This window comes from Coregonus clupeaformis, chromosome 14 (assembly GCF_020615455.1).
Source record: "Coregonus clupeaformis isolate EN_2021a chromosome 14, ASM2061545v1, whole genome shotgun sequence".
Taxonomy (NCBI): Eukaryota; Metazoa; Chordata; class Actinopteri; order Salmoniformes; family Salmonidae; genus Coregonus; species Coregonus clupeaformis.
This window is the reverse complement of record NC_059205.1, coordinates 12,940,167-12,960,518: the sequence shown is the minus strand read 5'-3', so window position 1 is coordinate 12,960,518 and position 20,352 is coordinate 12,940,167. Positions and strand designations below refer to the sequence as shown.

The following is a 20,352-nucleotide window of genomic DNA, read 5'->3' as shown; positions in this document are numbered from 1 at the left end:
TTATTTGTTCGAGCGAATGGGAAAACGTCTGTGTGAGCATTTGAAATAAGATCAGGGTCAAACGAGCAGGATCAAAAATGTTTGCAAATATCTTTGATACAGATGTTATTAGCAACTTCTGGGGTAGCTAGCTAGCTTTAACTTGGTAACGTTACCTAGCTAGCACCAATGCAACTAGCCTGAAAACAATTACCAATAGAAACTGCAGTCATTTTCAATATTCTTAACAATGGTTTAGGAATCCATGTGAGTAAGTATTAGCTAGCTAGGTAGCCACTTGAACTCCAGTTCATGAAAATAACTAGCAAGCCAGCTACTTAACCCTGTTGCCCAAAGCTAACGTTATAAGCAGCCAGTAAACTTCATATGTCTGGTGATGCGTGACCCGGACCGGGTTATGTGTTGTGAAATAGCCACAATAAGGATTAGCCACAATAGTGGAATTTGAGGGTCGCCTTCAAAATAAAAGTACCTATTTGAAAGTGACGCAGAAGTTTACAATTGGTGGAATCATGCAATATTTAGACGAGATAATGTTGAACAAGGTTGGAATGTGGAGCAATGAAATGGGGTATCAGTCTAATCGGTGACACCCACAGAACACAACTGTGAAGAGTTTACGCAAATATTAGCGTTGTAGCTCTTATCGACTGACTGTGTGAAATCACCTCCTCAGTCAGCCTATTGTGCATACTGACATTCATATTGCACTGTACAGCCTTACCTAAGGATTGGAAATCAATTAAATTGGGTATCAGTCTACTCAGTACCCAAGTGTTTTTTCCCCCAACGTCCTCAGAGTTATCAGGCTCCAAAACATCCACATTGTATTGTTTTTCCTCTGGAATAGTGTTCAATACACATAGTAGGGTGACTGGTACAATAAATGTGGCTCAATTCACAGTGGTTTCAGAGTCCCGCAATAAGACCTACGACGCGAATGTTCTCTGGGTGTCACTGAGTAGACTGATACCCCATGTCATTGATCCGCAATCCATAAGGCCGTAAAGTGAAATAAGTATGCCCTCAATGCAATTCTAAAGTCTAATACATCCAGCGTGATTTCAACAGATATTTGTCAAATTAACAAATTATTTTATTTTGTTGAATTTATATAACATTACAACCTCGTTTAGCATGATCCATGGCATAACTGGCATCACTGTCGATGACGTTCTTTTATTTTGAAGGCTAACCGCAAATTCCACTATTGTGGCTAATCCTTATTGTGGCTAGCTTCACATAGGTGGGTCCGACCACCATTAATCAAATAAGAACAGTTTTGTAAATTAGGGGTGTTTTAGATGATGACACCTAACTAGATAGTTAGCTAACTAACTATAGCTACTGAAACATGTCGTTTTGCTATGTTTTTGGGGAAGAACATTGTTTGCATCCATCAGCTAGCTAGCTTTTCTTTTAAATAACCAGCACTGTCCAGAGCTTGGAGAAGCGCAGGTGCGCGAGACAAAACTTTACCAGCATCATAGCATATGTATCGATGAATCGTTGTGACATATGAAATACGAGTGATAGTGTAATCAATGTGTAAAATCTACGTAAAAAATTAATGAACGTGTTAAATTGTTATATGACGTGCAGTCATATTCAGGTCCTGATTGGTCAACAAACTTATTTGACGTGTCAAATAGTGTTATTTGACGTGTATCTTTTTTGACACTCAAAGACTCAAACGGTGTTCCATATTTAAGAGGTGCAGGAACAAGCAGTGGTGCTGGTACTCGGTTCCGGTGTACTCCTGGTCAAGTCAAGCAGTGTACCTACTGGTCAAAGCGTAAACATTCTTTATGATGGCTTACTGGCAAGTTATAATAATGGTTGTTTTAAAACAATTTGAAATAACATTCAAAACCAGCTTGTTTTGTACATGAGGAATGACAAATGAAGCAAAAAAAACGTAGTTAACAACAATCAAGTCTACTGTGAAAGAATGCTGATAAACACAACACAAATTAAATATTGCACTTTTTAGAGGTCAGTTTAAAAGCCAGCACCGAATGATTACACCCCCAATGTGATTACACCCCCCCAATGGATCAAAAAGGTCAAACTGACAACACCGGTGTTTGACATAGATGTACAGCAATTGCAATTTATTTGGCGTAAATTAACACTGATTTGCCATTGAAGACATACATAATATGTGAAAATATATAGCTCAATGCACAGATAATTAGTGAAGGCAAGGTCCTGGATGAAGTAAAAAAATCTGCTTAAGAATCAAGACATGTATAACTCCCATCTCTTTCCCTCGCCTGGGAATCATCATCATCATCATCTACTTAGTCTTCCAAACACCGTAGGACTAAAAGAACACAGGTACAGTAAAAATACAAAAGTGGGGTTGGTCTCTTAAATACATTGATAGTGTGAATGAGATGGGAGGGGTCTCAGTCATCTAAGAAGTCGTCGTCCAGGTTGACGTCTGTGGTATCGATGTCGTCCAGCTCCATGTTGTCCAGGTCGTCTTCAAGTTCGTCCAGGGCCTGGGGAAGTAAACGCACAACGTTAACACCTGGCCCATAACACAACTAATGGTACTGACACTGATATTGCAACGGGTTATGTTCATACATCTAGATTTCTTCTCACTGGGTACAGTACATTAATTGTCATGCGCCTCACCTACTGTACATTTGTCTATTTCTAGGGAGACCGTTGCCTACCTTGTCCTTCTGTGCCCCAGATGAGCCGGGGCTTTCCTCCTCCTCCTCAGGTGCAACCTCAGGCTTTGCCTCCGAGGGGATCACGGCTGCAGCCACGGACGCCAACACGGACGCCATCACGCCTGCTGCCGGCGCGGTCTCCTCGCCGCTGTCTTCAGCCTGCTGATGGACACACACACAGACAGACATGAGCAGGACTCCACACACAGTACACACAAGGTGTGTGAGGTCTGAGTTTAGCATCTCCGCTGTTTCAATCTTCAATCCAGCCAACACGCGAGGGCTTTTCTAGATGTCAAACTCTACTCTTCCACTTCTAGGTCTGTGATATCAAAAAATGTATTGTCTATGTAGAACTAGAACTACACAGCCTTTAATCAAGTTGGCTACCAATTATTCTTTGTAGTGGAGGTCTCTGAGAATAATTAAGACTTACCAGTACCGGTGTAGCGAGGGAGAGGGGAGCTCCTTTGGGCTCGTAGCCCGTGGCCTCCTCTAGTATATTACGTTCTTCATTGGGCTGGAGAAAAGAGACGAGGAATGGGTGTTGTGTGTCAACAAGCAGACAAAGACAGCAATGGATGAGATAAGGATGGAGAGAGTGGACTACTTCTGTGCTGCAAATATGCATCCATAACTAGCTTTCAGCTTTGAGATGTGAACGTCAGATTATTCATATTTATTAGAGGTCCATCTCCAACCTCCACCACTCACAGTGACGAGAGGGTAGTCGGTGGCCGGCCGGGAGTTTCCCAGGCAGGTCTCCCGGAGGAACTGCTCGGCCACGAACGACTCCTTCAGCCCGGGGAACAGGTTCTCATACTCAGTGGGGTCGGCCAGCGACTCGGCCGCCTTCTGGTTGACCTTGGCCAGACTTTCCCTCCACAGCTTGACAACCCTGGACACCTGGCTGGGCAGATAGGTGCGGGCCAGGAAGGCCGCCTCAGGCAGCCGGTTGGTCCGGATCAGCAGCTCCAGACAATGGTCCAGTCTGGGGACAGACAGACAGCCAGACACCAGTGTCAGAGAGAGGTCCAAAACACTGCTACTAATCACGTTCTCCTATCATAAATATGAGTAGAGTTATGTACTTTCCAAGAGCTTATTTTTGCTAATTGTTAACAGCTACAACAAGGAAGTCAGATGCTTCACTGACATGGATGAAGGAATAGCACCGGTGTCAGAAAGATTCCTTAAACATAGATATTACACAACAACAACAAAAAATATATAGTGTTGGTCCCATGTTTCATGAGCTGAAAAAAAAATCCCTGACATTTTCCATACGCACAAAAAGCTTAACTTAAATGTTGTGCACATCCCTGTTAGTGAGCATTTCTCCTTTGCCAAGACAATCCATCCACCTGACAGGTGTGGCATATCAAGAGCTGATTAAACAGCATGATCATTAAACAGGTGCACCTTGTTCTGGGGACAATAAAAGGCCACTTTAAAATGTGCAGTTTTGTCACACAACACAATGCAACAGATGTCACAAGTTTTGAAGGAGCATGCAATTGGCAAGCTGACTGCAGGAATGTCCACCAGAGCTGTTGCCAGAGAATTGAATGTTCATGTCTCTACCATAAGCTGTCTACAACGTCGTTTTAGAGAATTTGGCAGTACGTCCAACGGCCTCACAACCGCAGACCACGTGTAACCACGCCAGCCCAGGACCTCCACATCCGGCTTCTTTACCTGCAGGATCATCTGTGGGGGAGGGGTGATGCTGAGGAGCATTTCTGTCTGTAATAAAACCCTTTTGTGGGGAAAAACTATTCTGATTGGGTGGGCCTGGCTGCCAAGTGGGTGGGCCTATGCCCTCCAAGGCCCCTAAAAGGCCCCCCCATGGCTGCACCCCTGTCCAGTCATGTGAAATCCATAGATTAGGGCCTAATGCATTTATTTCAATTGACTTACTTCCTTATATGAACTGTAACTCAGTAAAAACGTTTAAATTGTTGCGTTTATATGTTTGTTCAGTGTAAATCACATTATGTGCTCCATCCACCTGCCTGTTCCACTTCCCCCTCTTCTGTACTCACTTCCCCTGCAGGAAGTAGGTCATGAAAGCCACGTTGTTCTTGCCGTCCCGCTCGGCGCCCTCAGCCAGCTTGCCCACCATGGCGGCGTTGCCTGAGGCGGTGGCGAGCAGCAGCAGGCCACCGTAGTCCTGGGCGTGATGAAGGCACTCCTGGGCCAGGCTAAACTGGCACTTACTGATGGCCAGCTCTGCCAGCTGCTTCCACTTCTGCTCCGACTGCCACCAGAGAAAACAACAGTTCTAATGTTAAACAGTTATATACTGTTGAAAACACTCAAACTGGACAGTTATCTCTTCATTCAAAAGACACTCTTACTGACAGTTGTGGCTGCTTCACTCTCTTGCTATCTCTCTCAGAATGACCTTCTTGATCCAAACCAGTCAGGTTTCAAGACTGGTCATTCAACTGAGACTGCTCTTCTCTGTGTCACGGAGGCTCTCCGCACTGCTAAAGCTAGCTAACTCTCCTCTGCTCTTGTCCTTCTAGACCTGTCTGCTGCCTTTGATACTGTGAACCATCAGATCCTCCTCTCCACCCTCTCCGAGCTGGGCATCTCCGGCGCGGCTCACTCTTGGATTGCGTCCTACCTGACCGGTCGCTCCTACCAAGTGGCGTGGCGAGAAGCTGTCTCCGCACCACGTGCTCTCACCACTGGTGTCCCCCTGGGCTCAGTTCTAGGCCCTCTCCTATTCTCCCTATACACCAAGTCACTTGGCTCTGTCATATCCTCACATGGCCTCTCCTATCATTGCTACGCTGACGACACACAACTAATCTTCTCCTTTCCCCCTTCTGATAACCAGGTGGCGAATCGCATCTCTGCATGTCTGGCAGACATATCAGTATGGATGACGGATCACCACCTCAAGCTGAACCTTGGCAAGACGAAGCTGCTCTTCCTCCCGGGGAAGGACTGCCTGTTCCATGATCTTGCCATCACGGTTGACAACTCCGTTGTGTCCTCCTCCCAGAGTGCGAAGAGCCTTGGCGTGACCCTGGACAACACCCTGTTGTTCTCCGCTAACATCAAGGCGGTGACCCGATCCTGTAGGTTCATGCTCTACAACATTCGGAGAGTACGACCCTGCCTTACACAGGAAGCGGCACAGGTCCTAATCCAGGCACTTGTCATCTCCCGTCTGGATTACTGCAACTCGCTGTTGGCTGGGCTCCCTGCCTGTGCCATTAAACCCCTAGAACTCATCCAGAATGCCGCAGCCCATCTGGTGTTCAACCTTCCCAAGTTCTCTCACGTCACCCCGCTCCTCCGCACACTCCACTGGCTTCCAGTTGAAGCTCGCATCTGCTACAAGACCATGGTGCTTGCCTACGGAGCTGTGAGGGGAACGGCACCTCCGTACCTTCAGGCTCTGATCAGTCCCTACACCCAAACGAGGGCATTGCGTTCATCCACCTCTGGCCTGCTGGCTCCCCTACCTCTGCGGAAGCATAGTTCCCGCTCAGCCCAGTCAAAACTGTTCGCTGCTCTGGCACCCCAATGGTGGAACAAGCTCCCTCACGACGCCAGGACAGCGGAGTCACTCACCACCTTCCGGAGACATTTGAAACCCCACCTCTTTAAGGAATACCTGGGCTAGGATAAAGTAATCCTTCTACGCCCCCCTTACCCCAACCCAAAAAAAAAAAAAAAAAATAAATTAAAAAAACATTGTGAAGTGGTGATCCCACTGGCTATAAAGGTGAATGCACCTATTTGTAAGTCGCTCTGGATAAGAGCGTCTGCTAAATGACGTAAATGTAAATGTAAATGTATTGTTTGGTGTCTCTACCTTCTTGCCCTTTGTGCTGTTGTCTGTGCCCAACAATGTTTGTACCATGTTTTGTGCTGCTACCATGTTGTGCTGCTACCATGTTGTGCTGCTTCCATGTTGTCATGTGGTGTTGCTACCATGCTGTGTTAGCATGGCAGCAACACAACATTTTGTTTTAGGTCTCTCTTTATGTAGTGTTGTGGTGTCTCTTGTCGTGATGTGTGTTTTGTCAAATATTATATTTTATTTTTTATTTTTAATCCCAGCCCCCGTCCCCGCAGGAGGCCTTTTGCCTTTTGGTAGGCCGTCATTGTAAATAAGAATTTGTTCTTAACTGACTTGTCTAGTTAAATAATAATTGTCCAAACTTTGTTACATTACAGCCTTATTCTAAAATGGATTAAATTGTTGTTTTTCCTCATCAATCTACACAGAGACTTGTCCCGAAGCCACTCCTGCGTTGTCTTGGCTGTGTGCATAGGGTTGTTGTCCTGTTGGAAGGTGAACCTTCACCCCAGTCTGAGGTCCTGAGCACTACGGAGCAGGTTTTCATCAAGAATCTCGCTGTACTTTGCTCCGTTCATCTTTCCCTCGAGCCTGAATAGTCTCCCAGCCCCTGCCGCTGAAAAACATCCCCACAGCATGACGCTGCCACCAACATGCTTCACCGTAGGGATGGTGCAAGGATTCCTCCAGACGTGACACTTAGCATTCAGGCCAAAGAGTTTAATCTTGGTTTCATCAGACCAGAGATTCTTGTTTCTCATGGTCAGAGTCCTTTAGGTGCCTTTTGGCAAACTCCAAGTGGGCTGTCAGAGTGACCATCAGGTTCTTGGTCACCTCCCTGACCAAGGCCCTTTTCCCCCGATTGCTCAGTTTGGACGGGCGGCCAGCTCTAGGAAGAGACTTGGTGGTTCCAAACTTCTTCCATTTAAGAATGATGGAGGCCACTGTGTTCTTGGGGACCTTCAATGCTGCAGACATTTTTTGGTACCCTTCCCCAGATTTGTGCCTCAACACAATCCTGTCTCGGAGCTCTACGGACAATTCCTTCGACCTCATGGCTTGGGTTTTGCTCTGACATGCACTGTCAACTGTGGGACCTTATATAGACAGGTGTGTGCCTTTCCAAATCATGTCCAATCAATTGAATTTACCACAGGTGGTCTTCAATCAAGTTGTAGAAACATCTCAAGGATGATCAATGGAAACAGGATGCACCCGAGCTAAATTTCGAGTCTCATAGCAAGAGGTCTGAATACTTATGTAAATAATAATAATTATTATTATTATTTTTTTTAAAATACATTTGCAAAAAGTTTTCGCTTTGTCATTATGGGGTATTATGTGTAGAATGGTGAGGATTTAAAAAATAAAAATTATATTTTAGATTAAGGCTGTAAGGTAAGAAAATGTGCAAAAAGTTAAGGGGTCTGAATACTTTCCGAATGCACTGTACACGTTATACAGTACTGTCAGGATATCGTACGGAGTTGGATCCTCACTTCAAGCTAAAACAATTACATAGTTAAGCATTGTTTAGTGCAGGGCTGCTTAGCTGAAGGATGGTTAATCAATTTAACGAATTGATTGACTACAGTCCATTCAGATCTAGATCAGATGTTGACTGAATAGATTTAAACCGAGCAGATAGTCTTGAGTATTGAATAACTAATTGTAGAACGACACATATATATATATATATATATATATATATATATATATATATATATATATATATATATATATATATATATATGACATATATTAGTCTTTGAACTCTTGTAGTGTGTGCGCAGTGGTCTCTCCATAGCCTAGTATACTGTAGGTCTCACCTCTGCCTCCACAGCCAGCTGATAGGCGATCTTCAGCTCCCCCAGCTGCAGGGCCAGCTCAAACCTGTGCTCTGAGTCTGATGACACGGCCAGAGCCTGCTGCTTGAAGCCCTGGATGACCAACAAGAACATATCAGTAAACATTGTAACATTTCACGCAAACACACAGTCAGTTCTCACAACATACAACAGCAGCCACATAAAAGCAGCTTGATTTGTTTTGAAATGGAGAGTCCAGAATTGCTAGCATCCCATAGTCTAGCTAGAATTCCCGTTGCCCCCTGGCGCCACCATAGACTCTAAATACCCAATTCCACTTAATCTATGCGCCTCACTTCCTCTGTGAACAGGACGTTTCTGACCTGTTTCTCCAGGAAGTGTGCTACGCGGGTCCTCTGCTCCTTGGGGATGGTGGGCAGCACTTTGTCGGCCATGCCAAAGTCCCTGCGCATCACAGCCGTCTGGTACTCCAGCACAGACACCAGCAGGGAGTAACTGACTATGTTCAGCTCCTTGTCGCCCAGGTACAGGCGGTCGTCCTTGGGGATGTAGCCCAGCAGGTACATGGTCCTATGGATGGAGCAGACAGATCATTTGTTATAGGGATTTAAAAGGAATCTGATCACACTTTGAGATGGCGTTCTAGGGCTTGTTTCCAATGCACAGATAAAGCCTAGTTCTAGACTAAAAAGCATGCTCAACGAAGGAAGATCTTTTCATTGGAAGATCTTTTTAGTCTAGGAATAGGTTTCAAGTGTTACTGACAGCGTTTTAGCAATGTGAAATCTTATACAAATCTGTTCATACACCCCAAGGAAGAATATGACGCCCTTTTTTAAATGTATTTTTTACATTTTCTGAGCACTTTCATAGAATGTTTGGGAATGACTTATATTAAGGCATTTGTGAAAATTCTATAGCAATATATAGTGAGAAGGTGTCCGTGCATTTGGACAATTAATAGACACTGCAGTAAATAAAACCTAATAAAAACGTGTCCGCCTTGTCCAGGACCCTACTCTACACAGACCGGTGCGCCATAGACAATCAGAGCTACAGTAGGCGTGTATGCAAATAAGCCATTTGCCACATGGGCCTGCCATCATTCACTTTGAACTGGACTGTGTGTTTACAGGCAGTAGCAACAGAGCGACTTTAGACCATTAGATCGTCAGAAAGCATTTGCCAAAAGCCACAAAATAGACCTGAATGGGTTTCTGCAAATATGTAAATATCACGGGATTCCTCTTACATTTGGGAACTTTACAGTCCTATTGTTCAAACCACCATGAACAGGTAGGCTCTCTCTTCCTCCCTAAAATCAACAACAAATGTTAGCCAGAGCCAGATGAGCTCAAATCTAACGAGGCAAGAGTAGATAAACCCTCTTGTTCAGCTTATAGTTGGCCGTCAAAATTGCACTGATAAACGATGGGGGAAAAGTAGCCTGCTCGTCCTTCTGCAGCTTGCCTGCCAATGCATGCTTGTCCCAACCCACATTTTGACAATTTAATGGGAACTGCCTGCCCGCCCATTTGATCAATGCCAAATACATTTGATTGACAACTAAGAGATATGCATGCTAACTGTGGAGAATAGTCGTTCCAGTTCAGCATAGCTAGTAAAGCAATTCACATTTCTTGCTAGCTAACCAAATGACACCTGCATCTTTAGCTGTAGCCACCAAAAAACGATGAGGGGAAAAAGTCAGCCACTCACCCACTTGTCCAATGACATGACATCCTCCTAGCAGCTAGCTAGCTAACATTAGGCTCTGTATTTTTAGCCTGCTACATAAATAGATACGCTAACCTATTAACCAAGTTGACTGACTTGTGATCATTGCCCTTGCTAGTTTGATTATATTGACATTCCCAGCCTTAGTTACATTAATCAGTTTTTGACCAAAATATTGAGTCATTGAAACTGAACACTGCATCCCGAATGGAGGCAGCAAACAATGTACCAGGCCAGCTTCGATTTATAACCTGATAGCAATATTTTTTGTACTACCAAGAAATGTATTGGTGAATTATATTAATCATGCACTGAATTGCATCCATCTATTCTGCCAACAATGCCTTACTGTATGTCTTGAAAGTTTTAGTAAAAATATAACCTATTTTTAAAACCTCTTATAAAGTTGGTTTTGTAGCATAAACTGGGAATTTGATATTTTTGACTGATATGACTGTTTCATATCTGCAAAGTAGTTAAAATGCTGTCAGTTCCACTTTAATCTGTGTCCAGAAAACTACCTCTAAGTGTATTTTTTGTAGAGTAAGTTAGTGGGGTTCCACCCTTCCCCCATTTATTCATTTCAGTTATTTGTTGGATAGCCTTGTTGTAGGATGAATGTCAATCTGCTGCTTTCAACACAAAATGACTTGACTGATTCAAATGTTGCCCTAAAGAGGACACAAGTTGGGACTTTTGGCTTTACATTGGCTGACTGTCATCAAACATTTAGCCTATAATTTTTTTTTAAAGCAACTCTTTGAATATTCAGAGGTTATTGTTTCTGGTCTTATACCCGCAACACTGGTGCTTACACCCCCAGCAGTCGCACCCAAAGCAACAGCAGTACTGAGCTCCACTTATTCTTCAACTCCAGTCTCTTACTCCTGGATCGTATTCACTAAGAACCAAACAGGGAGGGACCTACCTGAATTTGTCCAATAAGACATTTGTTTTTGTTTTCTGTTGCAAAACGTATTGCTACGCTGTGCACTAATAAATATAAGCCTGGTTCACCGTACCTGTCCAGGTGAGCGATGGTGACTATCTCTCCCCCCACAAAGTAGTTGAGTCTGTTGACAGAGCTGGTGTAGATGAAGCAGTCTCCCACCCACAGGCCTGTCTTCACCACCTCCTGGATCTCCCCCTGGACCTGGAGGATCAAAACAGACACAAAATGGCTGACAGATTAGGGAGGGGGGGGTTCACTGGTGTCCTGTTGTCTAGGGCCCCCTACTGGATGGCTATAGGCATTTTGCTTTTGTCTTCGGTAGAATCCATAAGCCTGCCTTGTAGAGTAGCAGAGTCTACCTGCTAGGTCAGTACAGGTACAAGGTAATATCAGAGTATTTGCCTGTCACACACACACCTCAAAGGCGTCTTCGATGCCATCCTCGGTCACTCCCTCGTTGTTCTCTTGGGAGGCGGCTACTTTCTCTGACAGGTAGCGCAGGATGAAGAAGGAATCCTCTGTGGCAATACACACCAACTCCCCTGAGTCTGACCAGAAGATCTACAAACAGAGAGAGAGGGAAAGCAAGAGGGAGATGCAGTGTTCTCAGTCCTGATTTCATGATGATGAAAATGCAAATGTGTCATATGCACATTTCTATCAATACGGTACTGGGTAGAAAAGCAAACATTCACCGAAACAGACCCTTGTACATGCTAGGATGCTCCTGCACATATCTATATTCTCTCCCTATATATTCTCTCCCTCCATTTGGCAAATTTGACCATAATTATATCCTCCTGATTCCTGCTTACAAGCAAAAACTAAAGCAGGAAGCACCAGTGACTTGGTTAATAAAGAAGTGGTCAGATGACGCAGATGCTAAGCTACACGACTGTTTTGCTAGCACAGACGAATATGTTCCGGGATTCTTCCGATGGTATTGAGGAGTACACCACATCAGTCACTGGCTTCATCAATAAGTGCATCGATGCCGTCATCCCCACAGTGACCGTACGTACATACCCCAACCAGAAGCCATGGATTACAGGCAACATCCACACTGAGCTAAAGGGTAGAGCTGCCTCTTTCAAGGAGCGAGACTCTAACCCGGACGCTTATAAGAAATCCCGCTATGCCCTCCGACGAACCATCAAACAGGCAAAGTGTCAATACAGGACTAAGATTGAATCGTACTACATCGGCTAAGACGCTCCTCGGATGTGGCAGGGCTTGTAAACTATTAATGACTACAAAGGGAAGCACAGCTGCGAGCTGCCCAGTGACACGAGCATACCAGACGAGCTAAATTACTTCTATGCTCGCTTCGAGGCAAGCAACACTGAAGCATGCATGAGAGCATCAGTTGAAAACCGAAACCTAAATTGAAAACCGAAACCTAAACTGTACTATCTACACAAATGTGCCACAATAGTAATCATATTAACCCATTTTCAACCTGTCCCTGACTGAGTCTGTAATACCAACATGTTTCAAGCAGACCATCATAGTCCCTGTTCCCAAGAACACGAAGGTAACCTGCCTAAATGACTACAGACCCGTAGCACTGACGTCTGTAACCATGAAATGCATTGAAAGGCTGGTCATGGCTCACATCAACACCATTATCACAGAAACCCTAGACCCACTCCAATTTGCATACCGCCCCAACAGATCCACAGATGATGCAATCTCTATTGCACTCCACACTGCCCTTTCCCACCTGGACAAAAGGAACACCTACATGAGAATGACTACTATTCATTGACTACAGCTCAGCGTTCAACACCATAGTGCCCTCAAAGCTCATCACTAAGCTAAGGACCCTGGGACTAAACACCTCCCTCTGCAACTGGATCCTGGACTTCCTGACGGGCCGCCCCCAGGTGGTAAGGGTAGTTAACAACACATCTGCCACACTGATCCTCAACACGGGGGCCCCTCAGGGGTGCGTGCTCAGTCCCCTCCTGTGCTCCCTGTTCACCCATGACTGCATGGCCAGGCACAACTCCAACACCATCATTAAGTTTGCCAACAACACAACTGTGGTAGGCCTGATCACCGACAACGATGAGACAGCCTATAGGGTGGAGGTCAGAGACCTGGCTGTGTGGTGCCAGGATAACAACCTCTCCCTCAACGTGATCAAGACAAAGGAGATTATTGTGGACTACAGGAAAAGGAGGACCGAGCACGCCCCTATTCTCATCGACGGGGCTGTAGTGGAACAGGTTGAGAGCTTCAAGTTCCTTGGTGTCCACATCACCAACAAAATATAATGGTCCAAACACACTAAGACAGTTGTGAAGAGGCACGACAAAGCCTATTCCCCCTCAGGAGACTGAAAAGATTTGGCATGGGTCCTCAGATCCTCAAAAAGTTATACAGCTGCAACATCGAGAGCATCCTGACTGGTTGCATCACTGCCTGGTATGGCAACTGCTCGGCCTCCGACCGCAAGGCACTACAGAGGGTAGTGCTTACGGCCCAGTACATCACTGGGACCAAGATTCCTGCCATCCAGGACCTCTATACCAGGCGATGTCAGAGGAAGGCCCCTAAAAATTGTCAAAGACTCCGGCCACCCTAGTCAGACTGTTCTCTCTGCTACCGCACGGCAAGCGGTACCGGAGAACCAAGTCTAGGTCCAAAAGGCTTCTTAACAGCTTCTACCCCCAACAGCTAATCAAATGGCTACCCTGACTATTTGCATTATGCTGCTACTCTGTTATTATCTATGCATAGTCACTTTAACTCTACCTACATGTACATATTACCGCAATTACCTCGACTAACCTGTGCCCCCGCACATTGACTATGTACCCCCTGTATATAGCCTCACTACTGTTATTTTACTGCTGCTCTTTAACCTCTTAAGGATCGGACCCTTTTTTTTCAATTTGTGCCTAAAATGACATACCCAAATCTAACTGCCTGTAGCTCAGGACCTGAACCAAAGATATGCATATTCTTGATACCATTTGAAAGGAAACACTTTGAAGTTCGTGGAAATGGGAAATAAATGTAGGAGAATATAAACACATTAGATCTGATAAAAGAGAATACAAACAAAAAGTTTTTTTGAAATTATTTTTTTATCGTCTGAAATGCAAGAGAAAGGCCACAATATAATATTGCAGTTTAGGCGCAATTTAGATTTTGGCCACTAGATGGTAGCAGTGTGTGTGCAAAGTTTCAGATTGATCCAGTGAAGCGTTGCAATACTGGACTATTTTGTATCAAGTCTGCCCAAATGTGCCGAATTGGTCAATTGATACATTTTCAAGTACGTAACTATAGAGAACATACAAAAATGATATGGTAATACAAAATGTAAGTTTACACACGCCCAGGAATGTCATACATGAAGGATCATTAGCTTATGCACTAACTTTCACACATCTAGATTGCCGGGTGGGGTGGATGTGGAGCCAGAGACAGCAGGGGTTCGAGCCAGAGACAGCAGGGGTTCAAACTGTAGAACCCAGTTCCTACATTTGAATATAAAAACTATGCTACATTTTATCTCTGGGACCCTTAGAATGACAAATCAGAGCAAGATTACTGAATGTAGGTACATTCTTTACCTTCAGAGGTGAATGTATCAAACCAGTTGCCATGATAAGTTTGTTGTTGTTGTGCAAACAATAGCATGGTATTTTGTCACTGTAATAGCTACTTTAAATTGGACAGTGCAGTTAGATTAACAAGAATTTAAGCTTTCTGCCCATATAAGACATGCCTATGGCCTGGAAAGTTTGCTGTTACTTACAACAGTCATGCTAATCACATTAGCGCACGTTAGCTCAACCGTCCCGTATACGGGACACCGATCCCGTAGAGGTAAAAAAAGTTACTTTACTTTTTTACTTAACACTTATTTTTCTTAAAACTGCATTGTTCATTAAGGGCTTGTAAGTAAGCAATTCACTGTAAGGTCTACTACACCTGTTGTATTCGGCGCATGTGACAAATAAAATTTGATTTGATAAAGATGCTCTTTTCTCTACAGCAGTACTCACATGTTTGGGCTGGATCTCGATGCGGCGGATCAGCTCTGTGTTTTCCCAGTCATAGAAGGCCAGACCGTTCACTGACCTGACGCCCAGCAAAAAGCCTCCATAGATACCTGCAGGGAAATTGATATCAGGGTTGTATTCATTAGGCACCAGTTGAAAGAAAACAGAGAAACACATATGGACTACCTGGATTTGTCCAATAAGAACGTTAATTTCATTTTTTGTTGTAAAACCTTTTTCATTACTTGCCGGGTTCCATCAAAACTGCCATAACAATTTGTTAGCAGTATCTTTATTCGCACTACTAACTACCTTGGCCTGCCTTCCACTTACCTTCAGCACCAAAGTCTGGCTTGAAAGACTTCTTCTCCTTGAAGTTCTTGAAGATTTTGACCACACTGTTGCTTTCCCTGATGGCATACCTGTGACATGACAGACCATGGACATTTGTGAGTGACAGACAGTAATCATCCATTCTGGAAATAAAAAGAGTAAATCACATACCATAAAAACTGATTGGTTAGTTAATTAAATTATATAAAGGTAAATTGCTGTTAATTAATTGTAGGGGTGTGTGTGATGGACTCACTCGGAGGAGTCGTGTGCCCAGACAAACTCCTGTGCTGAGCCGAAGCTCTTGTTCCTCAGGGCCATGGCAGTGTAGATGATGTACTCTCCGTCTCCACACACCACAACAAACCTGACATCACAAACAACGCATATATATTAAAGAGGGGCTCTATAAAACATCCATATTTTCAAAAGACTTGAAGTTGAAGTGTGTTTGGAGAAATAGGAATTTATTTCTGGAGATGTGGAACCTGTTTTGAAGTGTGTGTGTGTTTTGTGGGTGGGGGGGGTTCCCACGTTTTCTAACAAATTAGTTTTTTTATATAACATTTGAAAACAGCGTTGCCTTTAAAGGTGTGGCACACAAACACGCAGTTGTGCAAGACATTTGGATAGATTCACTGAATAGCTGACATGGGAGTCCAATGCAGTGCGCACTGACCTTCCGTTGGGGTTGTGCTGGATGGTCTGGGGGTAGATTTCACAGCTGCCCATGTCTTTGACAGCCAGCGGCAGCCTCTCTCCGTCCTTGATCTCTGCGTCGCCCATGGCCTTCAGGTTTGCCTGCTGCACCTCCGAGTGCTTGGCCCAGATGATCTTCCCATTGGTGTCCATGGACATGGCTGGCTCCTCACGCCCCAGCTACAGCACACAGGAGAGGAGGAGAGGATGGAATAAATAAAGTACCAAGGCTTTCATGACGCGCAGAGGAGATGTTTCAACATAGAAAGTTTGTTTTAAAGAGTATGCGTGCAATGTGTACAAACAGAAATTCTATCAAACTTGCAGTGGAAACCCTGCATTGTGAAAAATCAGTTCTTGAGTTTTGACTGTTATGCACAAATATATGGTCATTGACGTTTCTATTGCACACCTTGATGATGATGCTGCCTTCGTCGTAGCCTAAGGCCACATTGTTGGAGCCTCTCAGGCCACACACACACCACACACGCTCCATGCCGTAGTTCAGGGTGCTCTCCAGGCGGTACGTACTCGAGTGCCAGATACGCACAGTGCCTATGGAACCAGAGAATGGATTGTTTTTATTATTATTCTCAGAATTGTGTGTGTGCATGTTTTTATTTAACTTTGTATTTTTCAATATGTAAAATCATCCAGAGTGGAGCGAATATATCTGCTCACCAACAACAGAAGAAGTACTTTCAGAGGATCAGAACATGATAGAGAGTGTGTATAAGGCATTTCCTCACCGTCCTCTGATCCTGTGATGATGATAGGCAGCTCTGGGTGAAAGCTGACACACGACACATTCTGGGCGTGGCCCTCCAGGGTCTGCACACACGTCTTGTTCTGATAGGAGGAAATAGAGAGAGAGAGTGATCCTCTGCTGCAAACATCTACAATACAACTTGTTTCTTGGTGAGAGACAATGGGGTGAGAACGGTCAGCAAGACACTAAAAGTCACGTGCAAACACACAGTCCACTAATCCCGCCTCCATTGAGTAGGTGAGGCACAGGACAACGCTCACCCTTAGTAAAGTTGTAGTGAATGGATGCTTTTGCGTGGCGTCTGACTGCATTTACTACTGACAGAGTTACACAGAATTCGGCCATGCTCATCTACATACAAATCTGAATCTACTACAGTAGAGGGTCATTTCACTGCTTGTTATGATCTGGAAGTGGCTATATCGTTTCATCCCACCGCTGTCTTACCTGGTAGTCCCAGATCTTGACCAGGCGGTCATCAGCTCCTGATATGAGGTAGGGCTTGTCCCCTCCGCTGTAGTAGTCAATGCAGTTGACTCCTTTCTCATGGCCCTCAAGGGTAAAGTTAGGAGAGGAGGAGCCCAGCTGCCATACCTGGGATAGGACAGACGACGTGTCAGTAAAAAAACAACAACACACTCACAAACATCGAAACTCTATGGTTGTTGTAAGCACACACAACTTTTGTTAGGCAAAGTCATCACACACAGTCTGGTGTTACCTTGATGGTTCTGTCCAGAGAAGCGCTGGCAAACTGGTTGTTGTCTTTAGGGTTGATGACGATCTGCATGACGTAGTGGGTGTGGCCCTCAAACACCTGACTGCAAGACCATTTCTTCTCCCAGTCCCACAGCTTGATCAGCATGTCGTCTGGACACACAGGATGTAACAGTCAGTTAATATCATACTTGTGTGACAGAGAATGAGTTTGTGCATTTGACACAAGTATAAAAAGACGGGAGTCATAAAATATAAGAGTTACTGATTGCATACCACTGCTTGTGAGGATGTAGGGTTGAGTGGGATGCACAGCGATACAGCGGATGTAGTCAGAGTGGGCCTCAAACATGTGGACCCTCTCCAGGGTGTTGTAGTTGAAAACACGGATCTGCATGTCATCCTACAGAGAGAAGGGGGGAAAAACATATGACCCTGCAAATACTGTGAGCGAGTATTCTCCATTCTCCGAGTCAACACAAAGTGGAGGAAGATAAGGTAGACCATCAGAAGTTCTCATTTCTCATTAGATGTTTGTCCTGAATTTTAATCAGTATCACTCACCGCTCCAGTTATGACCCAGTTCTTTCTGGCTACAAACTTCGATGCTCTCACTGGAAGGTCACACACTTCGAAGGTCTTCACCAAGGTCTGGAAGGGAGATATTTACAAATCGTACATTTTAATTGCATACAAGTTTCGCTTTGAGTTGTTTATCTCCATGGTGCAAGTATTCAACATCAAACTGGAATTGTGTGTGTTTGTGTGTGTATTTACCTGTGTTTCGTGGTTCCAGACACAGACACTACCATTGTACAGGCTGGCCAGCATCCATGGCTCGGTCGGGTGGAGGTCCACACTCTTCACGCGGTCTGACCGGGCTGTCAGCTTCCGCTTGATGTCCAGCCTGAGAGGCTGTGAGAGATGAGATGCTGTCAAATCAACCCAAATAAACTGACAGAAAAGTGTACAATGTACTGATCTGGGGCACAATCATTAGTCCAAACAGTTGCGATTTGCAACGAAAACTAAAGTTTTTATTGGACAAATTCAGTTAGGTCCCTCCACGTTTCGTTCCTTTTGCTTCCATTTAAGAAACGTTTTGCAATAGAATCGGCGTAATGAATACACCCCAGATTGCAGAATATTATAGCTAGCTTGCAAGCTAACGTTAGCAAATGGTGATTAACGTTAGCTAGTACACACGACCAATTAATAATCCTTCATTATCCAATCCCCAAAAAACGTAAACACAGCACAGTAGCTAGCAATGCAGTTACCGTACCATCAATACAACGATTTCACACGCAAAACGTAGAAAGATAGCTAGCTAGATAAATATTGGATATTGATTACTGGGTTTTGAGCTTGTAAGAAAGGCATTTCACTGTACTTATGCACGTGACATTAACACGTGAAACTAACTGCTCACGCGTAACGGTAATAGGGAAATGTGATATGTAACGTTAACGAGCTAGCTAAATTAACCAACTAACGTTACGAGGACAAAAGCATCCTTGCCAAAGCCGAAGGATAGCTAAACTCGGTTAGCTAGCTAGCCTAGCATAATCCTTGCTAGTTAGCTAGCTAGTTGCAAAGTGTTTAGCTAGCTATCATCATTCTCAATATATAATAATGCATCGGAATAGTTCAGACACAAGGACGAACAGGACTAGTAACGTTAGGTGGATACATTGTGAGCTAACTGGCTAGCAACAGGCCTAGTTTGTTTCGTTAGCTAGCTAGCGTTACCTTAGCTAGCCTTAATTAGCATGGCTTGCCTGTCTCAATCGCCACTGACATAAACTGGTCACATGCCAAACATTACAATTCAGACTACATATCTGTACGTAATACATCACTTTCAACATCGAATGTAAACTTGTCTCACCATGTTTTATCCCTGGGTTGTCTCTCTTTATGTGAATGAATTATGAATAATTCCAGTCGGTGATGCGTTTTCTGTGGACGGACTGTCGAGTAGTGACGTGGAATCCGTGAAACTTCCTGAAACTGCGTGCAATCGATTACGTGCCATTTGGGGTCGTGGCACTTTTTCCATGGTGCGCTGCTGTCTGTAGTTTAGCTATAACTTTGTTAAAATTACTATTTCAAACATAGCCTATACATATTGTGCATATTAAGATGTTTCTGCAGTTTACAAGCATGTTCAGACAGGGTTGTTTTAGAAGCAAAATGAATCACTATGATGGCCCAAATGCCAGTATACTAGCTGAATTTGCCCAACTGTAATTCATCTTCGTAAAACTGGTGTTCAGTACAGGGCAGAAAGCATACCCACTAGTTTATGTTCCTAATCCTATATGGTTTAGGAGTCTTCTCTGTGTATCAGCTATGGCAATGTGGGATTGTCTTTGATCAGGTAGTAGTTTCTCAAAGTTGTTTTATGCCAGCTGGGACCAGCAAGCTATGGTCCCTCTTGTGTCAGGGACCAGCAAGTTAAGGCTTTTTCTGCTTGGGGGACCGCTCACATTAAACCTAGCACTGTAAAACGGACTAAATTGTAAATTAACTATCTCAGTGACAGGAAAGCCACATCCCTCAGACTGACGCTGGTCAATGAACCAGAGGTTAACAAACACTGGGCTATACAAATTAGTCTAATAAATGATCAGCCGGAGGGACATTTTGCAATAATAGTGGGTTCCCATGATCAACGTTGAGAGGTTCTAGGCTAACATATGACTGAAAAGGAATAACACATACACTACCGTTCAAAAGTTTGGGGTCACTTAGAAATGTCCTTGTTTTCGAAAGAAAAGCAAT

At 44.2% G+C, this 20,352-nt stretch overlaps 1 protein-coding gene and 1 non-coding gene across 3 annotated transcripts; both read right to left on the bottom strand.

Annotated features, from left to right (window-relative positions):
* Positions 1-2,084: 2,084 nt before the first annotated feature.
* copb2 (COPI coat complex subunit beta 2) lies at positions 2,085-19,564 on the bottom strand. 2 transcript variants are annotated; one of them, XM_041895814.2, is made up of 21 exons: positions 19,457-19,564; positions 18,343-18,480; positions 18,130-18,216; positions 17,842-17,968; positions 17,570-17,718; positions 17,296-17,442; positions 16,829-16,928; positions 16,492-16,634; positions 16,060-16,259; positions 15,637-15,747; positions 15,381-15,469; positions 15,051-15,157; positions 11,446-11,589; positions 11,099-11,229; positions 8,702-8,909; positions 8,340-8,450; positions 4,733-4,947; positions 3,402-3,678; positions 3,124-3,207; positions 2,688-2,849; positions 2,085-2,507 (listed from the first exon to the last, which is right to left on the bottom strand). In XM_041895814.2, exons 1-21 carry the CDS (start codon positions 19,457-19,459, stop codon positions 2,412-2,414), a joined length of 2,829 nt encoding a protein of 942 aa, XP_041751748.1. In that variant the 5' UTR covers positions 19,460-19,564; the 3' UTR covers positions 2,085-2,411. The 2 variants fall into 2 exon arrangements, with proteins under 2 accessions (XP_041751748.1, XP_041751749.1); XM_041895815.2 differs by having other exon boundaries at positions 2,688-2,846.
* Positions 17,118-17,195, bottom strand: LOC121581730. The gene has a single exon (XR_006003264.1). It is a non-coding gene; the product is annotated as a small nucleolar RNA SNORA15 (small nucleolar RNA).
* Positions 19,565-20,352: the final 788 nt, after the last annotated feature.

What these genes read in the sequence shown, in the direction of transcription:
- copb2 (XM_041895814.2), bottom strand. An exon ending in CAGCACAACCCCAACGGAAG is followed by an intron (nt 15,748 to 16,059) that starts GTCAGTGCGCAC and finishes TTGTGATGTCAG; the next exon opens with GTTTGTTGTGGTGTGTGGAG. An exon ending in GCCAGACTTTGGTGCTGAAG is followed by an intron (nt 15,158 to 15,380) that starts GTAAGTGGAAGG and finishes ATTTCCCTGCAG; the next exon opens with GTATCTATGGAGGCTTTTTG.